This window comes from Aquarana catesbeiana, linkage group LG06 (genome assembly GCF_042186555.1).
Source record: "Aquarana catesbeiana isolate 2022-GZ linkage group LG06, ASM4218655v1, whole genome shotgun sequence".
NCBI lineage: Eukaryota > Metazoa > Chordata > Amphibia > Anura > Ranidae > Aquarana > Aquarana catesbeiana.
The window spans coordinates 354,500,661-354,525,934 of NC_133329.1; the positions used below are offsets into that span (position 1 = coordinate 354,500,661).

The following is a 25,274-nucleotide window of genomic DNA, read 5'->3' on the forward strand; positions in this document are numbered from 1 at the left end:
AATGCCCTAAAAATATACTCTGCAATGCCCTGCCAATACTCTGCAATGCCCTGACAATACTCTGCAATGCCCTGACAATACTCTGCAATGCCCTGACAATACTCTGCAATGCCCTGACAATACTCTGCAATACCCTGCCATACCCTGCCAATACTCTGCCATACCCTGCCAATACTCTGCCAATACCCTGCCAATACCCTGCAATACCCTGCCAATACTCTGCCAATATACCCGCCAATACCCTGCCAATACCCTACAATACTCTGCAATACTCTGCCATACCCTGCTAATATATTATTACAGTGGGGGAGATTGTGGATATTACAGTGGGGGAGATTTTTTTTGTTGATCCGAAAATGATCCAAATCGTGATTCCTGATCCGAGGAACGATCCGAACCGTGAGTTTTTTGATCCGTTGCACCCCTAGTGCCCATGAAATACAGCCTGACCAGTGCCAATTAAATGCAGCCTGACCAGTCCCATTAAATGCAGCCTGGATACAAAAAACACAGTCACTTCCAGAGCTAATAGGTCTTTCAAGGTGTGGAGTAAAAGATGTCAGATAAAATGGTGGTGGGAAAGGTACATATGGTATCCCAAAACTAGGTGAATGCTGCCTTCCTCTGATGGGGTAATCCAAAAGGAACTACAAGAAAAACAGAAATGGAAGGCGCACACACCTAGTGCATTACCAGAGATAATTTAATAGTAAGAAATTTTTGTATAAAAGTAGGTACTCACAAAATTCAACTGACAAAAGGCCATAAACACAGTGCATGGACATACACAGAACACGGGGTACAGCTAATGCGTTTAGGGTCGCAAGCTAGCTCTGAGGAAGGGGGTGCGCCCCCGTAATGCGTTAGCTGTACCCTGTGTTCTGTGCATGTCCATGCACTGTGTTTATGGTCTTTTGTCAGTTGCATTTTGTGAGTACCCACTTTTATAAAAAATGTCTTATTATTAAATAATCTCTGGTAATGCACAAGGTGTGCGCTCCTTCCATTTCTGTTTTTCTTGTATTAAATGCAGCCTGACCTGTGCCCATTGAATGCACCATTAAATGCAGCCTGACCTGTGCCCATTAAATGCACCATTAAATGCAGCCTGACCTGTGCCCATTAAATGCACCATTAAATGCAGCCTGACCTGTGCCCATTAAATGCACCATTAAATGCAGCCTGACCTGTGCCCATTAAAAATGCAGCCTGACTTGTGCCTGGCGACTGGTGAGGACATCATCACATCCGTCTGTCACTCAGATAGAAGACAGAGCAGCAGGAGCGGCCGTACTTCATTCCGCCTCCATTCTCTGTGAGGGACAGGGACATTTTCCCCCATTTTTTTGGGGGGGGGGGAGTGCGTCCTTTGGAGCGAAAAATACGGTATGTGAAACATTTTATCCCAAAATGAACAAAACTGTTGCTGTAGGTGCTTAAAAAAATGTGAGCTGGAGTTTGGCTTCAATGTGTTTTTAAACCTGCTAGGACATCTAGCACCCCCCCCCCCCCCCCCCCCAAGACGGACGATGCTGCTGTCCAAAGGTGTCTCTGTTGCTCCTTCATCCAGATTGTAGGAACTCTGATACAGGAGGTATGTTACTGGCTGGATCACCGGGTGAAACCAGATGGGAAAAAGCCTAAAGAAAAAGAATGCAGCCCCTTCTAAAAATTTGTAAGCTGCAATATGCTAAATTTTTGATTTTGGGTTTAATACCACTTTATTTTATCCCACCATGTAAGGCTTGCTGAGAATGTACACTGAGCTGCGCATGAGCAGCTCAGCATACATTCTAAATAAGTGTGTGAGTGGGAAAGTAAGAAGCTTTTTTTTTTTTTAATAGCATGATTTTTCTGCAATTGAATGTCTTCCCGTTTTATTTTTTTACAAAAAATTTTATTTTTTGGTTACGTTCTACTTTAAGTTTTAAAATAACATTGGCTCCATCTGCAGCAAATGATAGCTAGACATCTTCTACATCACAGACTGATCTGCAAACTCACATGCAGCAAAAACAACATACCTTGATGGAATGGGGACTTCTGTTAGGCCATTGATCAAAACTGCAGGAGAAAGTCTAACAAAAGCGACCACAGCTCGATCTAAAAACTCCAGTTCACCAACTAAGATGTTGGAAGCTTCTGCCCCAGGAGGGATTTTTTTCATAAAATGTACATCAAACTGGAAATGGAAAGAAAAATGTGAAAGCTCGTATATATACAGTTGTTCCTGATTATACATGTTTCATAATTAATCAATGACACTGAAATTATTGTACATGGTACACAATATGTTAAAAGCTTTCTCTATGCTCTGCTTATGCTCCACCCACTCCCCAGTCACCCCCTCTTCCCTCCAGATACCCCCCACCACCAGCATGCATTTTTTTCACATTTTACTTTTTTTCAGAAGACTTTACGCTGGTCACTTAACATGCAAGTTCTTCTTCACCTCTCCTTTGGCACTAGCTGGTCCTCAAAGTTGTAGAGAGCATTGCTGAAGTGATGACATCTGCACAGTTCTCTACATCATTGGACAGGCATCATTTAACCCAAAAGAAGAGTCCAATCCTGGACCCAGAGTAAGTAAATCTGCAAGGGCAGTTCCAGAGAGGAGGCAAGTATTGCAGCAAGAGCTGAGCCACTGATGAAAAATACTGTTTTCTAAAAGATATTACTATCTTATCCTTGATTTTATTAAACTTTTTGAGTGGTGCATAATTTCTTTATTTCTTTCCTACACCTACCTTTTAACTATATTATTTAATCCTCTAATAGACAACAAATGTTATATGCATAAGCTATATATGTGACATCTATTCAAGGCTTAGAACTTTTCTTGTTGAGATTTTCTTTACAGGTTCAAACAGGAGTCTCTATATTCTATATTGTGTGAAACTTTGTGCAATGTTTTTGAATTAGTTTTGATATTCTCTAATCAGCCACTTTATTAGGTACACCTGTTCAATTGCTTGGTAACACAATCTGTTAACTAGCCAATAACATGGCAGCAACTTAATGCATTTAGGCATCTAGATCTGGTGAAGATGACTTGCTGAAGTTCAAACCAAGCATCAGAATGGGGAAGAAAGGAGATTTAAGTGACTTTGAACGTGGCATGGTTGTTGATGCCAGACTGGCTGGACTGAGTATTTCAAAAACTGCTGATCTAATGGGATTTTCATGTATGACCATCTCTAGGGTTTACAGAGAATGGTCCAAAAAAGAGAAAATATCCAGTGACCGGCAGTTGTGTGGGCAAAAATGCCTTGTTGATGTCAGCGGAGAATGGGCAGTAACTCAAATAACCACACAATACAACCTAGGTATGCAGAATATAATTGGACAAGATTGGAAAAATGTTGCCTGGTCTGATGAGCGTCGATTTCAGCTGCAACATTCAGAAGGGTCAGAATTTGGTGCAAACAACATGAAAGCATGGATTCATTCTGACTTGTATCAACTGTTGAGGCCATGAAGAATTAAGGCAGTTCTGAAGGCAAAAGGGGGCCCAACCCGGTACTAGCAAGGTGTACCTAATAAAGTGGCCGGTGAGTGTAGATTGTACTGATGCAACATGGGACATCAAGCAGACCTCGTATGTTATTGGGATACTACCATGGTTTTTTTAACCATTTTGTACTAATAAAGTATCTTCTTTTTGGGGATGCAGCTCTGATTTTATGTGTTTCTTTACATTTATTTTTTTGTGCTTGATCTCTAGCTTATATATTTCTTAATCGTACATGACGGGACACAGAGCCATAGTAATTACTGTATGGGTTATATAGGCACCTTTAGGCGAGGGACACTGGCACAACCTAGACAGGAAGTTTAACTCCCTATATAACCCCTCCCCTTACTGGGAGTACCTCAGTTTTTTCACCAGTGTCTTAGGTGTTGGTCACGAGTAAAGATGTGCTAGGCTGAGCTGCACTGGAATATTCCTTTGCTGGGGCAAGCTATGCAACCGAATCCATTCAAAGTGTCTTTTCAGGCCGAATTGAATGGTACCCGGGCCTCATGTCGGCAAAAGCGAGGTTTTGCCTGTAATGCTTCTCTTTTTAGAGAGCTGGACCTCGGGATCCAGTGCTTGGTTTTTTCAGCCATATTTCCTGGCGGGGTGCTTTACGGGTCCAGGAGCGTGGATCCCCCGATAAAAAGGGGCCCTGGTTCCTGAAGGTTTTTTAAACGGAGCCCACCGTGAGTGGTGAAGATTGGGTCTGTCTAATTTACCACAGAACCCTGCAGCTGAATAAGGTAAGTGGAAATTCCTAAGGATTTTTTCTACTTCTTATGGCTTTTCTCCTTTAAGTAAAATGTTGTCATGCCTGAAGTCGCCACCGGGGGCTGTTAAAAGCACGTACCTAATTCCATGCTTGTCAGCCTTGCTCTGTGTCATTTCAAGCAGCATGCTTCCTCCAGCCCAAGCCCAGGTAAGATGTTGGAAAGGGGGGCTTTTTCTTGTGGAATGCCCCACCTGGACAGGTATTTCTTCTGTCCAGGAGGCAAGGGAGCAGGGGTCAGTCGGCGGTATGCCGCGCCACTCAAGCCATCTCCACCATAGTACGGCAGTTTTCTCCAGCAGCTCTCCTCCTCTCTTCCATCCCAGCCCTCCCCTGCATGCCGATCAGATCGGAACCCTGCTCGCGTGGGAAAGCAGTCTTTTTTTTGAAAAGTGAGGGGGGGGCGTGGTGGGAAGTCAGAGAGGGGGCAGGGCTTAGCGCAGCACTGATGTGCCTCAGACATTCACAAAGGCGGGGCTGTGTAAAGCTGTGTAAAGTGCACCTTTTGCAGGTGCATTCAGCTAACGGAGGGACATAGAGCAGACAGGGGCATGTGAGTGTTGGTGACACAGGCATTCTCAGGGCACGTTTACTTAGCATCAGGCTGAGCTTTAAAAACAGCAGCAGTTGCTGGACTATTTGCTCAGCAATTGGTGCATTTTTAGTAGTACCTCTGCATTTGTACTTGGACTATGGGCAGAAGGGGAGGTACAAGTATCCCAAAAAACAAAGGCTCAAAGGGTTCGCCCTTGGGCTCTAAGGACCTTCCCTCTGCAACACCATACCCCCTGAAGGGCTAGGAAGGCTGGTCAGAGTGAGCCGTCGGGGTCGTCAGGGGTTGCAATTGCTTCCGACATTTCAGCCGCTGTCTATATTACTGAGGTGGTTTTCTCCTCAGCCATGATTGGATTAGAGGAAAGGTTAGAGTTTTTAATCGCATCTGCACAGAGTGGAAGAAAACGCATTAGGTCCCCTTCTACCACCAGGACCCTCAAACAGAGGAACAGTGGAAGGGGGAAGAGGAACCCCCCTTAGGGGACCGTGAAGAGGCTGATGACTCCTCTTCTGAGGGATCAAGTGGGGAACGACCTTCTTCAGCTTCACAAGCTGAGAAATTGCTGGTGCAATTTCTTACTGAAATGGTCCGCTCCACATTTAAAAGTTTGAGTTCACTAAAGCCTCCTCAAGCTTGCATGCCTTCCTGTCCATTCATTGCTGGAAAAGCTTATGTATTCTGAGTGGGATCACCCAGATAAGCATTTTTTCCCTCCTAAAAAAGTTTTCAACACTTAAATCTATGGAGGAAAAAATTTACTAAGAGGTGGAGTATTCCAGCAATTGAAGCTGCTATATCCTCTCTAAATAAAAATTTGACTTGTCCGGTTGACAATGCTCAAATGCTTAGGAATCCATCTGATGAAAAATTGGAATTCCTGTTAAAAAACATTTTTTCTTTGGCAGGTTCAATAGCTCAACTTGCAGTGGCGGCAATTGGGGTATGTCAATCCCTGAGAGACCATTTTGAGACAGGTGCTCAAGGTTTTCCCTGAACAGCAGGCCCATGATTTAGCCAAGCTGCCAGGGGCTTTGTGTTTTGCAATAGACGCAATCAGAGATGCTATTCTGCAAACCTCCTTCTTTACGCTTGGGTTGGGGCATATCCGTAGAATCCCTTGGTTGAAAATTGGTAAGCTGAAGCACCATGCAAAAAGCTCCTGGCTGGTTTTCCTTTCCGCGGTGAAAGACTGTTTGGGCATGAGGAAAGGTACCCTTTTGCCAGTTAAGAAAAGAAATACGTCTCTCATTTAAATGGGCTCTTTCTCCAGTGCCAGGGGCGTCTGCCTTCAGGCAGTCGCGACGGCCTCCACCGTCAGGTTCAAGAGAACCTCAGGGTCAACCCCAGGGACAAAAGAAGTCCTGGGGGAAGAAACCTACAAGACAGAATGCTAAAGCCTCTTATGAAGGGGCACCCTCGCTTGTTTGAGTGGGGGGGGGAGACTTCTGCAGTTCTCAAGGGTCTGGCAGGAGGAGTTTTGAGATAGATGGTCTCCGTAATAGCTCTAGGCTACAAACTAGAGTTCCGAGATTTCCTGCCTCCTCATTTTCCTCAGGGCAAATGTCCAAAGATCCAGAGAAAAAGAAGTCTTCTTTTCAAGCATTAGACAGACTTTCGTCTCAAAAAGGGTCATGGCGGTCCCCACGATGGAGCAGGGGTTGGGGTTTTTTCAAACCTTTTCACAGTGCCAAAACCAAATGGGGATGTCAGACTCATGCTAGATCTCAAGGATCTAAACGAGTTCCTGAATATCCCCTTTTCCGCATGAAATCAATCCAATCTGTTGTCTCCATCCTATAAGGAGGGAAACTTCTGGCATCAGTCAACATCACGGATGCATACCTGCGTGTGCCAATTTTTTTATGAAGTAGAAAAAACTTCACTTTCAGTTTGTAGCCTTGCCTTTCAGTCTAGCTACTGCACCTCGGGTGTTTAAAAAACTTCTGGCCCTTCCTCTGGCAGTTTAAAGACTCAAGGTATAACAATTGTAGCATACCTAGATGACCTGCTCTTGATAGACAGGTCAGTAGCCCGCTTAGACCAAAGCATGGTCTCCACAATCAGCTACCTGAAATACCTAGGTTGGGTCCTTAACCTAGAGAGATCTTCTTTAAAACTATTAAGAAGACTAAGAATACTTGGGTCTGGTTATAGATACAGCCCAGAAGAGGGTGGTTTCTACCCCAGGCAAAGATCAGTTCCGTAAAGGATCTGGCTCAGGTGGTCAGGGCAAAGAAGGGTCCTTCTATTTGCCTTTGCATGAGGTTGTTGGGAAAGATGGTGGCTTCATTCACAGCGGTTCCCTATGCTCCGTCTCATTCAAGCCTGCTGTAAAACAGTATCCTATATACCTGGAGCAAGAGGGTCCAAGAGCTAGATTTTCCAATGCGTCTGTCACCAAAGGTGTGCCAAAGCCTCAGTTGGTGGAGGATATCCAAGAATCTGCAGAAGGGGAAACCTTTCGTAACAGTTACCTGAAAGGTGGTAATAACAGCTGCCAGCCTTGCGGGTTGAGGAGCAGTCCTGGAAGAGACGACTGTCCAAGGGAAATGGTCCAGAACTGAAAGGACCTTGCCCATCAACATTCTAGAGATTCAGGCAGCGCGTCTAGCCCTAAGGGTCTGGACATGCAGGTTGCGGAATTGTCCTGTCAGGATTCAATCCAACAATGCCACAGCAGTGGCTTATATCAATCACCAAGGGGGCACCAGAAGTCATGCAAGCCAGGGGGAGGTAAACCATTTCCTAACCTGTGCAGAAAAGCATGTGCTGTGCATATCGGCAATCTTCATCCCAGGGGTAGAAAATTGGCAGACGAACTACAGTAGGTGACTGCGATATTGTGTCACTCTCACCGCGATTTGACACCTGCGAGCCCCTTCGCGGGAGCCAGCGCCGAGCTGGCTCGCTCATCGGGAAAGGAAAATGTGTTTTTTCCTTTCCCGATGAGCGACAAGCATTGCTGACAGGTGTTTGGTATGAATCATGAGGGGGAACTCCACACCAAATTTTAAATAAAAAACTGGCATGGGTTCCTCTCCAAGGGCATACCAGGCCCTTAGGTCTGGTATGGATTTTAGGGGGAACCCCCTACGCCGAAAAAATGGCATGGGGGCCCCCCAAAATCCATACCAGACCCTTATCCGAGCATGCAGCCCGGCCGGTCAGGAAGGGGGGGTGGAGACAAGCGAGCGCCCTCCCTCCTGAACCGTACCAGGCTGCAGCCCTCCCCACCCCAAAGCACCTTGTCCCCATGTTGATGAGGACAAGGGCCTCTTCCCAACAACCCTAGCCGTTGGTTGTCGGGGTCTGCGGGTGGGAGGCTTATTGGAATCTGGAAGCCCCCTTTAATAATGGGGCCCCCAGATCCCGGCTCCCCACCCTATGTGAATGAGTATGGGGTACATCGTACCCCTACCCATTCACCTGGGGGAAAAAAGTGTCAATAAAAAAACACACTAGACAGGCATATAAAGTAATTTATTAGGCAGCTCCGGGGGTCTTCCGTCTTCTCCGCTCTCTTACCACCCAGTGACCCCGCCCCTTATGACGTCACAGTCCCATCATGCCGCGGCCATCACCTGGTGACCACGCCCCATGCCTATATAAGTCGTTGCGAACCTCGCACACGGGATTACAGTGGGAGAGAGCGTTGTGTCAACTTCGGAAGAAGAGAAGAGGGAACAAGACGATGGAGAAAACCGGGCCATCACTAGCAAAAGAGCAGAAGATAGTGGAGGAGCCTGGCAGAAGAACCGGAGAGCGGGAGAAGAACAGGAGACCTGGAGAAGAGGCCGGAGAGCAGGAGAAGAACCGGACACCGGGAGAAGAGGCTGGAGAGTGGGAGAAGAACCAGACATTGGGAGAAGAGGCCGGAGAGAGCGGAGAAGTCGGAAGAGACTCCCAAAGTCGGAAGACCCCTGGAGCTTCCTAAAAAAATTATTTAAAAACCTGTCTAGTGTGTTTTTTTATTGACACTTTTTTCCCTCAGGTGAATGGGTAGGGGTACGATGTACCCCATACTCATTCATATAGGGTTGGGGGCCGGTATCTGGGGGCCCCCTTATTAAAGGGGGCTCCCGGATCCTGATAAGCCCTCCGCCCGCAGACCCCGACAACCAAAGACCAGGGTTGTTGGGAAGAGGCCCTTGTCCCATGGAGACAAGGTGCTTTGGGGTGGGGGGCCACAGGGCGCCCCCCTGCCCCAAAGCGCCCACCCCCCCATGTTGAGGGCATGCGTCCTGGTACGGTTCGGGGGGAGCGCTCACTCGTCCCCACCCCCCTTCCTGACCGGCCGGGCTACGTGCTCGGATAAGGCTCTGGTATGGATTTGGGGGGCCCCCACGCCTTTTTTCCGCGTAGGGGGTTCCCCTTAAAATCCATACCAGACCTAAGGGCCTGGTATGCTCTTGGTGGGGAATTCTTTCTCGTGCTCGCTGCAGTAGGAAAATGTGTTTTTCCTATTGCAGCCAGCACGAGATGTACAGTACCCTGTCACCGAGAACCAGCGCAATGGGATCGCGCTGGAAACACAATCTCGCGGGCAGGTACTGTACTTGAGTTGCCAGCAGTTGTTCCCGGAGGAATGGACCCTTCACCCTGACATCTTCCTGGCTATATGTCAAAGATGGGGGGCCCCGGACGTAGGTCTGTTTGCATCTAGGTTCAACAACAAAATCGACAACTTTGTGTCAAGAACAAGGGATCCACTCGCATACGGAAGAGATGCGTTGGTGACCCTGTGGAATCAGTTTTTTCACTGATTTATGCATTCCCTCCTATTCTGCTGCTACCACGACTTCTTCACACTATCAAGCAGGAAGGAAAGTCGATGGGTCTTGTGGCCCCAGCGTGGCCCAGAACATTTTGGTATGCAGAGATCGTAAAGACGATGGTAGGGGCCCTATGGCCCCTACCACCACGTCCAGACCTGCTATCGCAGGGACCAGTGTTCCATCCTACCTTACAAACCCTGAATTTAACGGTTTGGCTATTGAGACCCACATTCTGCAGAATTGTGAGCTTTCAGGCTCAGTGATATATACCTTGATTAATACAAGGAAGCCATCTTCCAGAGTCATTTATTATAGAGTCTGGAAGGCATATGTTTCTTGGTGTGAGTCCAGGGGTTGGCATCCTAGAAAGTATGTTATAGGTAGAAGCCTTGCTGTTCTGCAAATAGATTTAGAAATAAACCTGGTCTTGAGTAACATCAAAGGCCAGGTCTCGGCCTTATCAGTATTGTTCCAACGACCACTTGCTTCGCATTTCCTGGTCCATAGTTTTATACAGGGGGTGGCACGGCTTAATCCGCAGGTTAGGTCACCTTTAAAACCTTGAGACTTGGATTTGGTTTTGTTGGTTTTACAAAGACAGCCTTTTTGAGCCGATACAACATACTCCCTTGATCCTTTTAACAAGGAAGTTGGTTTCTGGTTGCCATATCTTCTGCAAGAAGGGTATCAGAATTGGCTGCTCTTTCTTGTAAAGAGCCATATTTAATTATTCATAAGAATAAGGTGGTAATGCATCCTCATCCCAGCTTTCTGTCGAAGGTGATTTCAGGTTTTCATTTAAACCAGGATATTTTTCTACCTTCATTTTTTCCAGAACCCTGTTCTACGGAAGAAGAGTCACTACATTCTTTGGATGTAATGAGAGCAGTCAAAATCTATTTGAAGGCGACTACTCGGTTTTGGAAAACAGATGTTTGTTTGTGTTGCCTGAAGGTCATAGGAAAGGACAGGCAGCGTCGAAATCCACTATTGCCAAATGGATTCGGCAAGTAATTATTCAAGCTTATGGTTTGAAGAGGAAAGTTCCACCGTTTCAAATCAAAGCGCACTCCACCAGGGCAGTTAGTGCTTTGTGGTCAGTGCATCACCAAGCCTCCATGGCTCAAATCTGCAAGGCTGTAACTTGGTCTTCAGTCCATACATTCACCAGATTCTATCAGGTGGATGTAAGAAGGCATGAGGATATCGCCTTTGGGCACAGTGTGGGTCAGCAGTATAAGTCCTCAGGGCTGATGTCACAATATATTTGTTGGTGTCCCCTCTCCTCAGATAGCATTTCTCTGGGACATCCCATAAAATCCTTTTTTTGGAGTACTTTACGGGACACAGAGGTCCCTCCCTTCTTTAATACATGTATATTGCTTTGCTACAAAACTGAGGTGCTTCCAGTAAGGGGAGGGGTTATATAGGGAACTAAACTTCCTGTCTAGGGTGTGCCAGTGTCCATCACCTAAAGGTGCATATATAACCCATACAGTAATTACTGTGCCTCTGTGTCTCGTGATGTACTCAAGAAAAGGATTTTACAGGTAAACTGTTAAAAAAATGCCACTTTTTTTGGGTCCTCTGTATTCTACATGGATTTAAAACCGTAAAATATTGTTACAAAATAGCATCCTATGAGTGTTATGTGAAGGTTTTGTATGAGTTAAAAAGAAGCTCAAGCTTACATTTCATCATCGGCCCTACTGGTTTACTATTGGACTCTTTTGGTTAGATACAGACATATAAGGCAGTGATGTATTTGTGAATAGAACAGTATCATTTAAGTTTTCTCCACTTGGCCAGCTATAAACTATTCATAAGAAAACACTTACTAGGTCAGTATTTTGAAATGAATGCTCAATTAAAGTAATGTGCTGTATTAAAAATAAATGGAATTGATTTTGTCTGGAAGCAACAATGTGAGATAAATAAATTACAACCTTCAAAAGAATATCTTGCAAATAATGTTTAATCTTTAAACATAGTTTTGCTAAGTGCTAACTGATGGCACTACAAAATCACACTGCAATTGTAAAAAATAATAGCTTTCTTTGTACAAAAACATTACTCATGGGGTCTCCACGGCTCAAAACTAATGCATCTGTGGAACTATATCGTGGGACGTTTCTCATTTCTTGTTCCTCTTTAGCTTTCATAATTAGGTAATTAGTAGCAAAAAAAAAAAAATGCGCAGAAGTATTCTTTCCTGTGTTTATAGCATTGGCCATGATTATGCAATGGTGGGATGGGCATTGCCACAATATGATTCCTAATGGCTCTCAATGATCATAAATGCAACCCTTTAATTTGCCAGTGCACGGAAGAACAGTCTAGACCAGTCTTTTTTTAACCAGGGTGCCCAGGTACCCTGGGGGTGCTTTGAGGTTTCTTCAGGGGTGCCTTGTCAAAATGGCTAAAATTGTATCAAAACATGTATACCATATACCAAGCCAGCAGGTGGATCAAGCCTGCCTTATAGTTACACAAAGCCACTGCTTTTTATTATGCACCATTACAACATTCTAGACACTGGCACCCTAACAACCATGACATCATCAGGTAATTAGGAGAATGTCTGTTGCCTCCACAGCATCCTTGTTTGACCCTCCCGTGCCTCTCTTTCTCAGTACTGGGGTGAGAAGAGAAACATTGGAATACTAGTCAGCTCCAGTGTGCAAAAGTGTATTTGCTTTGGAAGAACAAATCACCTCTAACGTTGGGTGTCCTGTGTGTGGATGTTGCTGCATTGTGTAAAGCAATTAGAATAGTTTTTTTACATTTTAGAATGGGGTGCCTTCAGACTGTTCATAATTTTAAAAGGGTGCCTTGACAGAAAAAAGGTTAAGAAACAATGTTCTAGACTACTATCTATAATCTTCTTTTATCTCAGTTTTTGATGTGGGAGGGCTTCTTACAGTGGGGATGGAAAGTATTCCGACCCCCTTACATTTTTCACTCTGTTATATTGCAGCCATTTGCTAAAATCATTTACGTTCATTTTTTTTCCTCATTAATGTACACACAGCACCCCATATTGACAGAAAAACACAGAATTGTTGACATTTTTGCAGATTTATTAAAAAAGGAAAACTGAAATATCACATGGTGCTAAGTATTCACACCCTTTGCTGTGACACTCATATATTTAACTCAGGTGCTGTCCATTTCTTCTGATCATCCTTGAGATGGTTCTACACCTTCATTTGAGTCCAGCTGTGTTTGATTATACTGACTGGACTTGATTAGGAAAGCCACACACCTGTCTATATAAGACCTTACAGCTCACAGTGCATGTCAGAGCAAAGAATTGTGGCACAGGGCTCAGAGACTGAATTGTGGCACAGATCTGGCCAAGGTTATAAAAAAATTTCTGCTGCACTTATGGTTCCTAAGAGCACAGTGGCCTCCATAATCCTTAAATGGAAGATGTTTGGGACAACCGGAACCCTTCCTAGAGCTGGCCGTCTGGCCAAACTGAGCTATCGGGGGAAAAGAGCCTTGGTGAGAGAGGTAAAGAAGAATCCAAAGATCACTGTGGCTGAGCTCCAGAGATGCAGTCGGGAGATGGGAGAAAGTTGTAGAAAGTCAACCATCACTGCAGCCCTCCACCGGTCGGGGCTTTATGGCAGAGTGGCCCGACGGAAGCCACACCTCAGTGCAAGATACACGAAAGCCTGCATGGAGTTTGCTAAAAAACACCTGAAGGACTCCAAGATGGTAAGAAATAAGATTCTCTGGTGATATGATCTGATGAGACCAAGATAGAACTTTTTGGCCTTAATTCTAAGTGGTATGTGTGGAGAAAACCAGGCACTGCTCATCACCTGTCCAATACAGTCCCAACAGTGAAACATGGTGGTGTCAGCATCATGCTGTGGGGGTGTTTTTCAGCTGCAGGGACAGGACGACTGGTTGCAATCGAGGGAAAGATGAATGCGGCCAAGTACAAGGATATCCTGGATGAAAACTTTCTCCAGAGTGCTCAGGACCTCAGACTGGGCCAAAGGTTTACCTTCCAACAAGACAATGACCCTAAGCACACAGCTAAAATAACAAAGGAGTGGCTTCACAACAACTTAGTGACTGTTCTTGAATGGCCCAGCCAGAGCCCTGACTTAAACCCAATTGAGCATCTCTGGAGAGACCTGAAAATAACTGTCCACCAACGTTTACCATCCAAACTGACAGAACTGGAGAGGATCTGCAAGGAGGAATGGCAGAGGATCCCCAAATCCAGGTGTGAAAAACTTGTTGCATCTTTTCCAAAAAGACTCATGGCTGTATTAGATCAAAAGGGTGCTTCTACTAAATACTGAGCAAAGGGTCTGAATACTTAGGACCATGTGATATTTCGGTTTTTCTTTTTTAATAAATCCGCAAAAATGTCCATAATTCTGTGTTTTTCGGTCAATATGGGGTGCTGTGTGTACATTAATGAGGAAAAAAATTAACTTAAATGATTTTAGCAAATGGCTGCAATATAACAAAGAGTGAAAAATGTAAGGGGGTCTGAATACTTTCTGTCCCCACTGTATGTGTATTTTAGCTTTTTTTCAAAACCAACCACTATAGGGGTCTGTTTATAAATGTTTTCACCCAAGATACACAGCTTTCTAATTGGATTCTATTGGAAAAATGTATGAATCCTGTATGAAAAAAAAAATTATAACTAGACCCCCCCCCAGTGTAATTTGTCTATACTCACTCTGATTAAAGTGACTCATGCAAGGCAAAGTAAAATAGACACTTAAAAAAGAAGTATGGTAACAATCACTTTCGTTCTCCTGTGACCCAGAGCCAGCTGATAGTGGGCTATTGCCCGCTATCAGCTGACAAGGCAGAGCTGCTCCAGGCTCTGGAAGGATCCTGAAAATATTGTTGGCATCCATCCGGCTGCCTGATTGACAGTTGGCTCCACCTTTCAGCACATGGCTGAGAGCTGGAGCCAGCTGTACCCACCCCCTCCCCAGCTCAGTGCTCCAGTGTGTACTGGAGGAGCAGAACCGAGAGCAGTGACTGCTCTCCACTCTGAAAAGACCAAGAATTGAGCAATCAACGCTGATGTGCTTGCTCAGTTCTCAATCTTTGAGCCATGGGACAGCTCTAGCATCACGCAGATGCTGAAGAATAAAGGTAAGTATGGCTGTTTTTTTTTTTCATAACCCCATACTTCTCCTTTAAACCCTTTGTTTCCCAGCATCACGTATTCTTTTTTAAAGATCTCCCACCTTTGGAAACTTCAAATAAAATAAAAGCAAGGGATCTAGACAGTTTTGCCAATATAAAACTTGTTATTTAGTCTGGAGTTCTTCTTTAAGATGTCAATAATTTAATAGATCATAAATGTATCCTCATCCAAACCTAGACTACACTGACCAAACTCTCCGGCGCTCTGCAAAGATGGACATTTAATACAGGAAGCTCTATCAGCCATCTGTTTCCTTAGATACCAGCACACATTCCCTGTCAGCATTTACAAGATTATCCATGCAAATGTACCTGGCATTTCCCCAAAATTTGTGAAGAAAGCATCAGAGATTTCTGTGTTTTTGTCAAATATTTATACACTGCATGTGCCAAAAAATAAAATAAAACAATATAATGTAAGCACAGTTAAAAAGAAAAAAAATAACTCAGTTTAGTATAATTAACATAAAAAATGAGAAAAATCTAACTTACTAATTTTGCAACAATATGATCGAATATACTGTAAACTGTTGAAAAATACTAGCGAAGGTCACCATCCTCTCCTCCTATGATGAGTCATTTGGTCAATGGGCATTTACACTACAGATCTCGGCACTGATTGCAGTTACATGATTTCCTAAAAGCTTAGGAATGCACCCCTTAAAACGGGTGCTGTCACTGATGATGTACCTATAAAAATTATTGTTGCCTGGCTTGAGCCCTTTATGAGTCACCAACCCAGAAAAGGTATGCATCCAGTGCAGCATGCATTGCATCCAGGAAACTAGCATTTTCAGAATGGAAATTTGCAAGACTGTGTGTTTTTCTATAAAAAAAACAGCAGAGCTTCCCCTCAGATCTAGAGCAAATGCACTTGCATTGCACTTGAAGTGCACATCCAAGTGCACAGTTTATTTGTCTTTAGTAAATCAACCCTAGTGTCTACAGCTATAGATGTCAGTGAAAATATATTTTAACATGCATGTACTGCTTTTTAAAAATGTATAAGTATTTAAATGTCTATATCCTACTCATACATTTACTTTTGCTTATTCAGGGAAAAGTAAAAGGGTCACCTAACTCTGTTTCCCTAGCAGCATATACATGTAATTTCTTGCTCCTAAACCAATCCCTTCAGCCACTGGGATAAGAAGGAAAAACCTGTATAAGCTCCAGAACGATTTGTCAGAGCAAACATAAGGCAATGGAATCCTTATCCAGACCCATGTGGCACCGCTGAACAAATCACAAAGCACCCAGAGCAGTCACATTGGAGAGGGACGTGAGTCACATGCTCAGTGTACATGAAAGCCTTGAGTATTCACTTCACTCAGAGTAGCATGCCCAATGGAAATGCTCTTTTTTATGAATTTAAGAAGATGGAATTAAAGAAAAGATGTCAGAAAGCAGAATAACAGAACACAGACAAGAGATACTCATCAAGGAGTTCTTTTACTCTGGGCCCATGGTTACATCAAAAATAAATAAAATGGGGCAGAAGTACAGACTGTTTGCTTTGCAAAGTGAATTTTCCCTTAGTTTAGTAAGGCAGGTAAAGCTATATATCCAACTACAGTCAGGTCCATAAATATTGGGACATCAACACAATTCTAATCTTTTTGGCTCTATACACCACCACAATGGATTTAAAATGAAACCAACAAAATGCAGACTTTCAGCTTTAATTTGAGGGTATTTACAACCAAATCAGGTGAACGGTGTAGGAATTACAACAGTTTGTATATGTGCCTCCCACTTTTTAAAGGACCAAAAGTAATGGGACAGATTAACAATTATCCATCAAACTTTCACTTTTTAATACTTGGTTGCAAATCCTTTGCAATAAATTACAGCCTGAAGTCTGGAATGCATAGACATCACCAGATGTTGGGTTTCATGACTAGTGATGCTCTGCCAGGCCTCTACTGCAACTATCTTCAGTTCCTGCTTGTTTTTTGGGCATTTTCCCTTCAGTTTTGTCATCAGCAAGTGAAATGCATGCTCAATCGGATTCAGGTCAGGTGATTGACATGGCCATTGCATAACATTCCACTTCTTTCCCTTAAAAATGTTTTGGTTGCTTTCGCAGTATGCTTCGGGTCACTGTTCATATGCACTGTGAAGCGCAGTCCAATGAGTTCTGAAGCATTTTGCTGAATATGAGCAGATAATATTGCCCGAAACACTTCAGAATTCATCCTGCTGCTTTTGTCAGCACTCACATCATCAATAAATACAAGAGAACCAGTTCCATTGGCAGCTATACATGCCCACGCCATGACACTATCACCACCATGCTTCACTGATGAGGTGGTTTGCTTTGGATCATGAGCAGTTCCTTTCCTTCTCCATACTTTTCTCTTCCCATCACTCTGGTACAAGTTGATCTTGGTCTCATCTGTCCATAGGATGTTGTTCCAGAACTGTGAAGGCTTTTTTAGATGTTGTTTGGCAAACTCTAATCTGGCCTTCCTGTTTTTGAGGCTCACCAATGGTTTACATCTTGTGGTGAACCCTTTGTATTCACTCTGGTGAAGTCTTCTCTTGATTGTTGACTTTGACACACATACAGCTACCTCCTGGAGAGTGTTCTTGATCTTCACCAGGGAAAGAATTCTTCGGTCATCCACCACAGTTGTTTTCCGTGGTCTTCCGGGTCTTTTGGTGTTGCTGAGCTCACCGGTGCATTCTTTCTTTTTAAGGATATTCCAAACAGTTGATTTGGCCACACCTAATGTTTTTGCTATCTCTCTGATGGGTTTGTTTTTTCAGCCTAATGATGGCTTGCTTCACTGATAGTGACAGCTCTTTGGATCTCATATTGAGAGTTGACAGCAACAGATTCCAAATGCAAATAGCACACTTGAAATGAACTCTGGACCTTTTATCTGCTCCTTGTAAATGGGATAATGAGGGAATAACACACACCTGGCCATGAAACAGCTGAGCAGCCAACTGTCCCATTACTTTTGGTCCCTTAAAAAGTGGGAGGCGCATATATAAACTGTTGTAATTCCTACACCGTTCACCTGATTTCGATGTAAATACCCTCAAATTAAAGCTGAAAGTCTGCAGTTAAAGCACATCTTGTTTGTTTTACCACTGTGGTGGTGTACAGAGCCAAAAAGATTAGAATTGTGTTGATGTCCCAATATTTATGGACCCGACTGTAAGTGCAAGGGGAAAAAAAAGGGTTTTTTATTTGCACATCATCAGATGATTGAAATGAACACAGTGGGGTTGATTTACTAAAACTGGAGAGTGCAAAATCTGGTGCAGCTGTGCATGGTAGCCAATCAGCTTCTAACTTCAGCTTGTTCAATTCAGATTTGACAATAAAACAATGGAATCTGATTGGATACCATGCACAGCTGCCCCAGATTTTGCACTCTCTAGTTTTAGTAAATCAACCCCTCTGTCAACTTAAACACTTAGCTAATAGCCTCTACTCTACTTTGGTAAATTAACTCCCTGAGTTCTCTGCTCCATCTGCCTGTAATAAGATTAAGATCGATTCTCACGTTCACTACTGAATTCACCTTTTTATTTTACATTATTGAGAATTTGGCATCAAGAAAAAAGATTGGCTTCTATTGGCTTCAAAATGGCAGAGGTAAAGGTTTTTTTTCCAGGAATTCCAGAAGCAAGATCTCACTGTTAGCGTCTCCAAAATGATTAGAGCTGCATTTGTTTTTTTAAATTACTATCATGCATCCAAAACTGAAAATGCTGTGGGCCAATTCTTCACTGGAAATTACCCATAATTTAGTTCAGTACAGCCTGGGACCTCAACCACATGCTTTGACTATACCTGGGGATAATTTTTTATTCCTATGGCATCTAAATAATGCATAGCAACTGTAATCTTAACATTACATTTAGAAAGAGAATTATGAAAGAAAAATCAATTAATGATAAGAATGATGGTACACTGTGTACACTTGATTTTGAAAAAAAAAAGTTCTAATTGAATTATTAAAACCAAGTAAATAATCCACTTGACAAGCTGTGCTTTGAACCACGCTCATCTGCTTACTGCAAAAATCTTTGATTTTTATTTCATGTCTAAATGTCTAATTCTCTTTTGTTTCTTTTATTATGTGGTGCTTACCTTGCTAACGTCAAGAGTGCTGTTTTCTCGACTGACATCGTTCTTATGTTCAATGCAAGAGGGAGCAGACTGCGGGGACACAAGCTGACCTGCTGAAAAACACACAATGTCATTTAAAAGTGGGAAAAAATCATACAAAATATAACATAAATTTAAAAGTGACACACAGCAAAGCAAAGCAATAAATTACAGCATAAGCAGAAACGGTAATGCTGCAATAATGGCTAGCAACCAGTCAGATTTCAGTTTACATTAGTTACATTAGTGATTCCGTTTTGGCTGGTTTCAGTTACTTGACTTTGAACATTTCTATTTGCCTTACTGAATAATAGTTTTAAAAACCAGAAAACTATATTTTCATAAAATTGTGTTTGTTGGACAAAGATTTTTTACTCTTAAAAAGCAGAAGCTTTCGGTTAATGTAGTGATATAAGGTCTAGTTAGATGTTTCAAAGAGTTTATATTTTGTTAGATCTAATTGAATGTCGAAAAAAATCAGAATATAATACAATTGGAATAAAATTTGTAAGAACAAAATAAGTTAGAATAGTAATAATTCTAGCAGTCATAATAATATAAATCTAGAAAGGGCAGATTTATCATGTGGTTTTACACCATTTACAGCTGTATAAGAATTACCACTCAATTGATCCATATTAAATAGGCCCTGTTCAAATAGATAAATAATAATTTATCAATATTACATTGCTATCTCTCTGTTTTGTAGCTTATATATTTTTTTAAAATGTATTACATTGACAAACAAATCAAACACATTTTTTTTAAATTCATACAAAGTCTGTAGCAAAACATATAGATAAATGCTCAGCTTTGAGAACCTGTACAAAATGGAATTCATCCTGTATACTGCACAGCTGAAAATATACAGTCTGTTGTATAATATGCCCTTTAAATTTTCATCCACAAGGTGAAATGGGCAATATCCTTTCCATAAAGGCTTTAGAATTCAAAACTGTGTCTTACTTTGTGTTGTATAAAAATATTATAACAGTTTTTTTGAGAAACAATAAATCAATAGGGTAAAGATTATCCTACAAAACTTTGTCCGCTTTAGATATACGATGCCTTTCCATGTGTAAACTACTGATGAAGAATTTCAAGAGACAAGCTATCAAGCGATAAGAAAAGAGCTAGGCTTCTCAGCAGAAAGTTTAAAAGGGTGATGGATGCCTAACTGCTAGGGAGGCATAACCGTGGGTCTTTAATTCCTGGTAACAGAACATACCAGCAGGTTTGCCATGAAAGAATACATCCTTGGAAAAAAATGGACGTACTGGATAGATATGGAAAGGACCAGACGCAAGGTAGGAAAAGGCTCCAATCAAGGTAAAATGGGAGAAAAGGTTGGGTGGAGATCAAATCTTGATCTGCCAGATAATGAATCCATGGAATAAATGTCATGGCGTGGGCTGTAACAGAGCACCCACATTGTTCTACTGCACATGAGCCACATGCAACTTGTTGTGTTCTAGATCTTAATCTTGGTTTCAAAATGGGTTTAATAATCAAACTGCCAGCTGCCACTGACAGACATGTTTTGGCACTAAGCCAAGGATGAACTAATTAACTCCTGGTCTTGCAATTCCTCTGCAGAGCATTCAGTCAGCACACTGTGCAACACAATGCATTGTAATTGTGTCTGCTCCACTTTGAAGTAAATGGCCTCTTTCACACCTCTTGTGAAGAAGTTGTACTCTTTGTGCAAAATCTGCATATCACTGTTCTTACAAAAATCTCCCATCACCTTCAGATTGAATTGACTGCTGAATCATCACCTAAACAGGGGTAAAGGCCTTCAATATTGTCTTTTACCCAAATACAATACCATTGTAACATCTATACTGCAGCTATTTGATCACAATTTACACATTCAGCCATTTAAACCAAATATTTAACATCTGTCCCAGACTTCACATCTCTTATTAAAGTGGAAGTAAACCCTCCTATCGTTATCAGCCAAGGAAGCTGACATCTTGGCCTCTGTTTAATCTACAACTGCCATGATGCTGCACATGTGATCAGTTATGACACCAGTTATTAAATGGTTTGACTGTTTGGTTGAGAGCACAACCAACAGGAGTGTTACATTTCCGGCACGTGTCAGAAAGGTAACTGCTTTATGGATGGGTTTACTTCCGCTTTAAGTTAATGGACAACCAACATTTGTTTTGAAACATTACATGACACCATGGTGACTGGATTAAGGTAAGTGAGTTACCCATGTAGCTATTAATGGTGGGGTATGTTTCCAACACCCATTAGAACGAAGGAAGTTACTTGAATGAGTGTTCAAACATTTTTAACATTACAGAACAAACTGAGTTAAAAAGTTCTACTAGGTATACCATAACCTAGATAAAGAAAAGCATTCCTAAACAAGAACTTCTGACCACTCTAATCTGCTGGAAACCCTTTTTGCAAAGGTGTATTCATTTTTTCCTTTAACCTGAAAAGAAGACTTAAACAGCGCGTGGGCTGCTAACATGCTTTGCCTTCAAAGAACGTCATAGGGGGGCAAATGTTTTGCCACTTTCAATTTCTTTTCAATTTTTACCGTCAAAACTATGGGTTATGTATATATAAGTCCTACTTCATGAGCAAAACCAAGGGTCTAGATTGTACAATAGCCCAAAGACAAAAATGTTGTCTTCTGAATGCAAGTCTTTGCGGCATATACATTCTCTTTTGTATACTCAGCATTATGCGATGCATTGGTATCTACACTGAATATTGTACCAAACAATGAATTACGTATTGTGCAGCAGGCCCTAATACAACCATAGAACCAACAAATATAGCAAGCACTACAACTTGGCTGATCTCCAGATATTACAACAACCATAATTTGGACATGTTATGTTATGTGTATGCTATTAATAATATGAACCAAGAAAAGGTGTACATGCATTAACCCGAACTCTAGATGAATATGAAACATCATTTATTTAGTTACATGTATTTTTTTACAGAGCTAACATAAGTACCTGAATCTGTCTTGTCATCAGCCTTTCTGTAATCCCCTGCACAGCAGCATTAACACTGAGATGAGGAAGGTCAGAACTCCAAGTCAAAAATGTCTCTACTGCTTTACATTGTGCTGTCAGAAAGACACTTTTAGCATAGGCAAGCAGAGGGAGGACCTTATCCCTAACATGCTGCTCTTTCAATGTTTATTCACAGGCTTGAGCAGATCCTGGAACAATACTGGACCTGTCTGATTTGCCTGTAAGGTTTGCTTGGATCACAAGAAGAGAGGTTGAAGAGAGTGACAAATCCTTCAGCAACTAAACCAGCTTACCTATACACATTTCAACAAGGCATTTAGCCTCTTTACCTGGAGTTTACATTTGAAAAACCAAATACCCTTTTCCACAATGTCCAAACAACTGAAAATATTGCCCACATAGCCAAACTACAGTTATAACCTTTCACAACCCTTCATACCATTCAAGTTGCTGAAGCAGCTCCCAAAGTGTTGTTGAGTCTTTTTGTAAGTGGCTCTTTATGCAATGGGCTTGCTGTACAACACCTATGTGCATTGCAGTTTTTGCTGTCTGAATAAAAGTGTAGTGTGTAAAACCTATTCCCGAGCATCCCTGTCTCATTTATGGTTTACCACTGCAAATACAAGTTAAGCCTGTCCCCCTTAAAGTATGTAGACATGGTGACATATGGCAGACAGCTATGGAATTCTAGTAAACATTAACTTAGAAGCAGGCTGGTTGTTTTTTTAAATAAAGACAGAATTGGCTAGATTATTATTATTATTAATATGGTTATTATTATTATTATTATTATTATTATTATTAATAGTATTCTTATTATTTTTTATTATTATTATTTTACCAATAATAATGATTACAAGCGCTTGACTTAACTACATTCCAGATTCAATCTATGACTTCCATATTTAAGGAATGATACTGAATATAGCAAAGACTTTCAATTTAGTGTATCATACCTATAATAAAAAGATTATTACAGCTAAGCCATAGAGTAATCAATAGCTGTATCTCTGATCTTGACATGCAGTCTTTTAATAATGGTCTGTTTGACTTGATGAATAAAAACCAATCTGCTCCTGGACAATGTTGTATTGATTCTGTTAGTGACATGCAATAACCTAACATATACTAATAGTAAGCTAATACACACACATAGAGAAACAAGAATCTAGAGTCCAAGCTCTTATTTTTTTACACTACCTCAAAAACTTCAACGGACTTTAACAGAGGCCAAGGGAGGAAGATGAGGGAGGAACAGAGATGAGATGATGAGCCTGTTAGAGACACACACAACAAAGACACAGTAAAATAAAGAAGGATAACGATGAATGACAAAACATACAGCATGAACCCATAAAGGTACTGAGTAAAAAGTACCCAACGAGATTTGATCCTTATCCGATACTAGGAAATTTGATGCATTTGACATAATTAAATGGAGCATTTTGGAGCCCCAAACAAGAATATCAAAACACCTATTAGTTCCCATGTGTATCTTTGGCAATCATACAATTAATTTTTAGATCAGCTAGGTTTTTTTGACCCTAAAGGCCAACTTTGGGCACAATTACCATAACAGGTTCAAAGCGGCCAAACTTTTCTGTTCCTTAATCCCAAATGCTGTCATGCAGGCATACTTAACCTTCTAAGGTAATCATGCCCAGAGTTGGGCTTTAAAAGAGAAAGGTATCAGCAAAAGAAATTGTCACTTTAAATTAAACCCATGGCCATGATATGGAAATTCAAGTATTTGCATATTCCTAACAAGCATTAAATGAGCTTTAAAACAAACCCTCATCAATCTCTGTAGCTGCAGGCACTGTAGCACAATTTACCCTCAAATTTCACAGCAGAAGCATTAAAAAAAGCACTGAGGTGCTCTTGGCTGCTCCTAATCCCCCATCCCTTTTCCAGAGCTCCCACTCTGTGTATGCATTAGAAATTAGAATGCTGGAAGCCAGCTAAGTCACTTCTGAAAGGTGGAGGTGGGGGGTAAACTGAGCTGCTGAGAACTGTTGGGAGGTAGGAGCAGGATAAGCTGAGGTAATCTAGGCAATCACTTTAGTGTTTCTGCTGAGAATTGTGAAGAAAATAGCTCCACAGTGTGCACAGGTAAAGACATCAGCAAGGGCTTGTTTTAAAGCTAATTTACTGATTGTTGAGAATATAAATATTTAAAAGTCTATAGCCTGGTAACAATTACATTTTAATAAGATATTGCGGTTGATTTACTAAAGGTGGAGAGTGCACAACCTGGTGCAGCTGTGCATGGTAGCCAATCAGCTTCCAACTCCAGCTTGTTCAATTAGGGTTTGACAATTAAACCTGGAAGCTGAATGGTTTCTATGTCGAGCTGCACCAGCTTTTGTGTTCTCCAGGTAAATCAGCCCCACTGTCACTTTTATAGATGACAGTGTCTGCATAATTCCTCTCCGCACCAGCTCAATCACATCTCACCACCTAAGTATCCACTGCTGGCTGGTGTCAGAGTTTAGGGGGATCTATGATGTCAACTTCCCCCTTCCTGTCATGGTACTCAGGGCAGATGGTAGCTAGGCTGGAGCATTGTATCATGGGTGAAGAACACATGCTCCTCATACCAACACTGGGTATTGTGGTCCATCTATGATGACAGAAGAAGAGGCTATAGAGAGGTGACCCTTCCTGTACTTAGCCACTGTGCAACCCACATTACCCACTTAGCCACTGTGTAACCCACTGTAATGGTCCTTAAAATGCCTCACTACATAGTCCTGGAGTCTACAAGCACCATAATGTTAGCAATAGCGAGTGGTCATTGGTCAGCACGGCCATGTAATACTTGCTAACCATTGAGAATCTCTCTCAAGCCTTCTTCCCTTTAATCACCCTCTAATTACCTTTAATTACCCTTTAAAGGAGGTGATATTGGATAAAGCCCCACAAAAATTATATGAAACTGGGCCTAAATTACTAAATTGGGCCTAAATTACTATAGGAAAAGGGGAGGGGGGTAGGCTGTTCAAATCAAGCATCCAATCATGGAAAGTATAAACTTTTTTGCTTTTTTCCCAAACTCTCCTGCATATGAATGGTTGTGAACACAGGTTAATATCAGTGCACTTTCCATGTGTCAGTATTTGTGCATCACACAGTACAGATCTGTCTGAATCTCTACAGACCATAATTCAGTAACAAACCTTTATCCTGTTACATGTTTTTACACACTATGAACTGCTGTTACTTAATACGCTGATACTTTAACATACAGTATATCCTCACAGGAATAAGACTCACAACGTATCAGTGACTTTATCAAATCCAATCTATTCAATTTGGATATGCAAA

The 25,274-nt window shown here is 41.9% G+C and overlaps 1 protein-coding gene across 5 annotated transcripts in view; it reads right to left on the reverse strand.

Moving 5' to 3' along the window:
• Positions 1–25,274, reverse strand: part of SLC4A10 (solute carrier family 4 member 10) — a 391,254-nt gene that overhangs the window by 75,237 nt on the left and 290,743 nt on the right. For 4 of the 5 annotated variants that reach the window (XM_073634049.1, XM_073634045.1, XM_073634048.1 and 1 more), the window contains exons 7-8: positions 18,922–19,013; positions 2,025–2,182 (exon numbers count right to left, since the gene is read on the reverse strand). In XM_073634049.1, the coding sequence (XP_073490150.1) occupies positions 2,025–2,182; positions 18,922–19,013 (250 nt within the window). The remainder of the gene's footprint in view (positions 1–2,024; positions 2,183–18,921; positions 19,014–25,274) is intronic. The other variant, XM_073634046.1, reaches the window with a different exon arrangement.